Source organism: Aotus nancymaae, unplaced genomic scaffold (genome assembly GCF_030222135.1).
Source record: "Aotus nancymaae isolate 86718 unplaced genomic scaffold, 86718_ANA_hifiasm-v0.15.2.pri h1tg000036l, whole genome shotgun sequence".
In the NCBI taxonomy this organism is placed as follows: domain Eukaryota; kingdom Metazoa; phylum Chordata; class Mammalia; order Primates; family Aotidae; genus Aotus; species Aotus nancymaae.
The window spans coordinates 43,576,806-43,582,546 of record NW_026988450.1 but is presented as its reverse complement, the minus strand read 5'-3'; the positions used below and the strand labels follow the sequence as shown (position 1 = coordinate 43,582,546).

At 36.4% G+C, this 5,741-nt stretch overlaps 1 protein-coding gene across 3 annotated transcripts in view; it reads right to left on the bottom strand.

Annotated features, from left to right (window-relative positions):
• Positions 1-12: 12 nt before the first annotated feature.
• The window catches only part of LOC135278032 (DNA repair and recombination protein RAD54B-like), a 70,618-nt gene continuing 64,889 nt past the window's right edge, over positions 13-5,741 (bottom strand). Inside the window, exons 10-11 of one of the 3 annotated variants that reach the window (XR_010345581.1) lie at positions 2,524-2,619; positions 13-104 (exon numbers count right to left, since the gene is read on the bottom strand). Coding sequence is in view for 1 of the 3 variants with exons in the window: in XM_064384407.1 (XP_064240477.1) it covers positions 1,077-1,102 (26 nt within the window). In the remaining 2 variants the exon portion in view is untranslated. The other 2 variants (XR_010345582.1, XM_064384407.1) reach the window with 2 other exon arrangements.

Below are 5,741 nucleotides of genomic sequence, written 5' to 3'. Positions count from 1 at the left end.
TTTCTTTGAAGGCTTACACCAAACAACATTGAAATATTTAACTAGGCTATCAGATTTTTCCTCTTGGTCCTTGGACACTGGTATTTCTTTAGGAGCTGAATGAACTATAATAAAAAAATAAAATAAAAATCCACATTATTAAAAATGACTTTAATGTCTAAATAGTAAGGTCATTCAAACAAAAAAAGGCACAAGAAAATTAGATCATACTAAGAAATAGTATGAAAGAATATTTGATCATACCCATAGTAGAGTCTGTCTAAACTAAGAAATCCAAATATCAGATGTTAATATTACCACGAGTACAATGACTGTTAATATCTTACTGTTCCAAAGTCAAATAAACTCCATTGAAACAGAATAACATAATAATCACTGTAAACATTTTAAAACTCTAAAAATTAAGACATTATTTCAGTGTCCACAACACAGAAAAATATCTAAAATCACATTTTGACAAAATTGATTTAAGTGACATGACAAGCTGAGGAAAAGCAAAGATTGAAGAGTTCTCTAAAACTAAAACCTGAAATTTTTTGTTCATTTATTTTAATTGATAAATAAAAATTATATATATGTAGGTGTACAACATTCTGTTTTGATGTATGTATACACTGTGGGATGGCTAAATCAAACTAATTACATTATCCATTACCTCACATAATTTTTGTGGTAAGAACATTTTTTTAAGTGCTACTTTCTTAGCATTTTTCATGTATACATTGACTATAGTCACCATGTTGTACAATAGATTTCTTCAACTTATTCCTCCTTAACTGAAATTTTGGATCCTTTGACCAATATTTCCTCAATGCCCCACCACTATCCAACTGTAGGTAACCATCATTCCACTTTCTAAGAGTTTGACTTTTTTGAATTCCACATATAAGTGAGATCACACAGTAATTGTCTTTCTGCGTCTGGCTTATTTCACTTAGCATAACATCCTCCAGGTTTACCATGTTGTCACAAGTGACAGGATTGCCTTCTTTTTTAAGGTTGCGTAGTTTTCCGCTGTATATCTATACCAAGACGTTTTTAATCCATTCACCCATTGATGGACACTTAGGTTGACTTCATATCTTGGCTACTGTAAAAAATACTGCAAGGAACATGAGAATGCAGGTATCTCTTGAACATACCAATTTCATTTTCTTTGGCTATGTACCCAGAAGTGAAAGTGCAAGTATAAAACACCAAAGAAAAATGAGAATAAATATTTATAAAATTATTTTGTCTCCTGCTTCTTACTAACTTGTACACTAGATTTTCAATGGCTGGATAAAAGGTGGTTTAGCCGACGACAGAAAAATCTCACTCTCCCCATCACTGAAGAGCCCTTCACTATGTCTTTTATGTCATACACACCTGAACCATGGAAACTATCAAAACAATAGAATTTAAACAAAATGAAGTCATTTTTCTCCTTTTAAAATGCACTATTTACTTAAATAGGAAAAAAGAAAGGAAATATCCCGATGTCAGGAATAAAACAAGAACATCCACATCAATTCAACATCATTCTGGAAGTCTCATCTATTACAATAAGGCAATAAAAGTGTACAAAGTATAAAGCTCAGAAAGAAGTAAATAAAATGGTAGCATTTACAGATGACATAACTATTTACATAGAAATCTCCAGAGAATCTAAAAATAAAGAAAAATGATACATTTAGCAGAGTCACAAGATACAAGGTTCATATCCAAAAATCAACTGAATTCTTACAGACTAGCAAGAAATAATAAAAAATAAATTTTTAAATTCCATTCACAGTAGGTCAACAACACAGACACATGAAATACTTGGGAAAATATCTAATAGAAGATAACCAAGATCTCTATACTAAAATTAAAAAGCTTTGTTAAAAAAAAATTAACAAAGCTCTTATAAATAAGCACAACTCCTAGTTCATGAATTGGAACATTCAATTTTGTTAACATAGCAATTTTCCCCAAAATGATCGATATATTCAACACGATACCAATCAAAACCCCAGGACATTTTTAGTTAAATTACAAGTTGGTTTAAAAATTCATATGGAGCCGGGCGCGGTGGCTCAAGTCTGTAATCCCAGCACTTTGGGAGGCCGAGGCGGCTGGATCACGAGGTCGAGAGATCGAGACCATCTTGGTCAACATTGTGAAACCCTGTCTCTACTAATACAAAAAAATTAGCTGGGCATGGTGGCGCGTGCCTGTAATCCCAGCTACTCAGGAGGTTGAGGCAGGAGAATTGCCTGAACCCAGGAGGCGGAGGTTGCGGTGAGCCGAGATCGCGCCATTGCACTCCAGCCTGGGTAACGAGAGCGACACTCGGTCTCAAAAAAAAAAAAAAAAAATCATATAGAAATGAAAATAACGTAGAGTAACCAAAGCGATTTTAAAAAAAACAAAACAAAACAAAGTTGGACGTTTACAATAATGCTGCAACAATCAAAAGAGTTTGGTACTGCCCCTCCCTCCATAAAAGACATGTAGACATTCCAATTACTTGAAAGAGTAGCAAGAAATAGACCCACTCACACATGTACGTCGAAATGATTTTCAACAAAGTTGGGGAACCAAATTCAATGAGGAAAAGGGAGTCTTCTCAACAACATTGCCAAACCAACTGGATATCTATTTGGAAAAGATAAACATCAACCATTAAGTCAACCAATATACAAAATTCAATTCAAAATGGATGAGAGACCTAAATGTAAAACCTAAAGCAAAAAAATTCTAACAGAAAACACAGGATACAATATTTGTAAACTCAAGATATGCAAAGCTTTCTTAGAACACGAAAGCACAAAGCACAAAAATCAAAAATTATAAATCAAATTTTACCAGAATTTAAAACTTTTGCTTTTTGAAAGATGTCATTAAGAAAACAAAAGGGGAGCAGACTGCAGTGGCTCACACCTGTAATCCTAGCACTTTGGGAGGCCGAGGCGGGAAGATCACACCCAGACTCAAGTGCAGTGGTGCAATCTCAGCTCACTGCAACCTCTGCCTCCTGGGTTCAAGCGATTCACCCGCCTTAATCTCCTGAGTAGCTGGAATTACAGGCGACGGACACCACGCTCAGCTAATTTTTGTATTTTTATAGAGATGGGGTTTCACCATGTTGGCCAGGCTGGTCTCAAACTCCTGACCTCAAATGATCCACCCATCTTGGCCTCTGAAAGTGCTGAGATTACAGGCATGAGCCACCACGCCCGGCCTAATAATTCTTATAGTTTAAAAATAAGACAACAAACAAATCAATAGAAAATGGGCAAAGGTCTTAAACAGACAATTCAGAAAATGATATATACAAACAGCCCATAAGCACATAAGAAGATATTTAACATCAATAGTCATCCAGAAAATACATATTAAAAACCTGAAATACCACTTCACAACCATTATGATGGCTGGAATCATAAAGTTAGACAATAAACAAGTCTGATGAGGATATGGAGAAATCAAAACCGTCATACCTTGCTGGTGGGAGTGTAAAATGGTGCAGCACTTTGGCAACCAGCATGACAGTTGCTCAAACAATTAAACAAGAGTCACCAAATGACACAGCAATTATACTCCTAAGTATATGCCCAAAAGAGTAACAACGTATGTCACAAAAAAAAACCTTGCCCATCAGTGTTCATAGAATTATTAATAATAGCCTAGAGGTATGAACAACCCACATGCGCATTCAACTGACAAATGGATAAACAAAATGTGGCATATGCATACAATGGAATATAACTCCATCATAGAAAAAGAATAAAGTGGCCAGGCTCGATGGCTCATGCCTGCATTCCAAGCACTTTGGGAGGCCGAGGTGGGCAGATCATGAGATCAGGAAATCGAGACCATCCTGGCTAACATGATGAAACCCCATCTCTACTAAAAACACAAAAAATTAGCCAGCATGGCAGCATGTACCTGTACTCCCAGCTACTTGGGAGGCTGAGGCAGGAGAATACCTTGAACCCAAAAGGCGAAGGTTGCAGTGAGCCAAGACTGCGCCACTGGACTCTAGCCTGGGTAACAAAGTGAGACTCCATCTCAAACAAAAAAAAAAAGGAAGAAAATGAATAAAGTACTGATATATGCAAAAACATGGATGAACCCTGAAAACATTTATGCTAAGTGAAAGAAGCCAGTCACAAAGACCATATATTTTAGGATTCCATTCATATAAAATGTCCAGAACAGGGAAATCTTACAGAGACAGAAAATAGATTAGTGGCTGCTTAGGCTAGAGGGTAAGGATGGGGTGATCGGGTTAGGAAGTAGGGGGATAGTAGCTAAAAGTACAAAGTTTCTCAGGTATTGAAAATATTCTACAACTGGCTGTTCTGATGGTTGCACATTAACTGAATATATTAAAAAACAATTAACTGGACACTTTACATGACTGAATCATATGGTATGTTAATTGTATCTCCATAAAGCTGTTTAAAACACACACAAACAGTGAAATAACACCACACACATATTAGATTAACTAAAATAAAATTTTTTTTAAATGACCACTGTAAGTGCTGGTAAAGAGAGAGAGCAAGTGAAAATATCATACCCTGCTGGAAGGAATGTCAAACAGTACAACCAGTTTTAAAAGTTAAACATACACCTACTATAATCAGCCATCACAATGCTAGGTATTCACCAAGAAGAAAAAAAGAAAGAAAAGGAAGACATATGTCTGCAAAAACAACTACAACAACAACAACAAAATTTGTACATCTCCAAGCCAGGTAAATCAATCTCCCAAAAGCCTGAAAATCCATCATCAGTACTAGAACTCAGATAAATGGTATCTTCATTACTGGCATTCATGGATTTAGAAAGTCAGTCTTGGCTATCTTCAACTAGTAAGTTATACCCAGAACCACCAAGGTGTTAATTTCTGAGAAAACAAGTGATTCATACCCAGCCTGAGTCAGCTCTGTCTGGCATGACCCAACGAACTCTAATCAGTCCCTGAAAAATTTCAGACTGCTAGAACCCTGAGCAGGAACCAAGAAGACACAGGAGTTAAGTGCAGCTCCTCCCATTTCCTGATCTTCCTTCCCTAATGAGGGTATATGGATCATTTTTCAGATACTTTTTTGGGGGGAAATGTGCCTCTAATGTCTCAGTAAATGTACTGGACAGTTTTTTACTCTCCTCTTTTCATATGTTATTGTGGATATACTTCTATATATTATTAGTCCCTTATTACTGGACTTTTTTAAAAAGCTATATTATACTCAATCTGTAAATCTCTGCTTATTTGTGGAAGACAAAGTCCAAGAAAAGAAATTACCAGTCCAATGAATTTAAAGATTTTCAGACTCTTGATTTAGACTGACAAATTTTTCTACAGGAAAGGCTGTATCAATGATATTCCCACCAACCAAGAGTGACCACTTTATTGGTTTCACCATGTTGCCCAGGCTGGTGTCAAACTCATGAACTTAAAAGACCCGTCTGCCTCAGACTCCCAAAGAGATTTTAACAAGGTGACTCTTTGACTTCCTACTTAATAAATTCCTTTCTCCACAGTAAACCATGGGGAAAAAACCATAGCATGGAAAAATAAGGTCAAGATTATTATGTAATCTGTTATATTTCAGGGAGAAATACGTATTGCAGGAAGAAACACATACATAAAAAGAGAAGTTTCTGGCCATGTGCGGTGGCTCAGGCCTGTAATCTCAGCACTTTGGGAGGCCAAAGCAGGTGGATCACCTGAGGTCAGGAGTTCAAGACCAGCTTGGCCAACACGG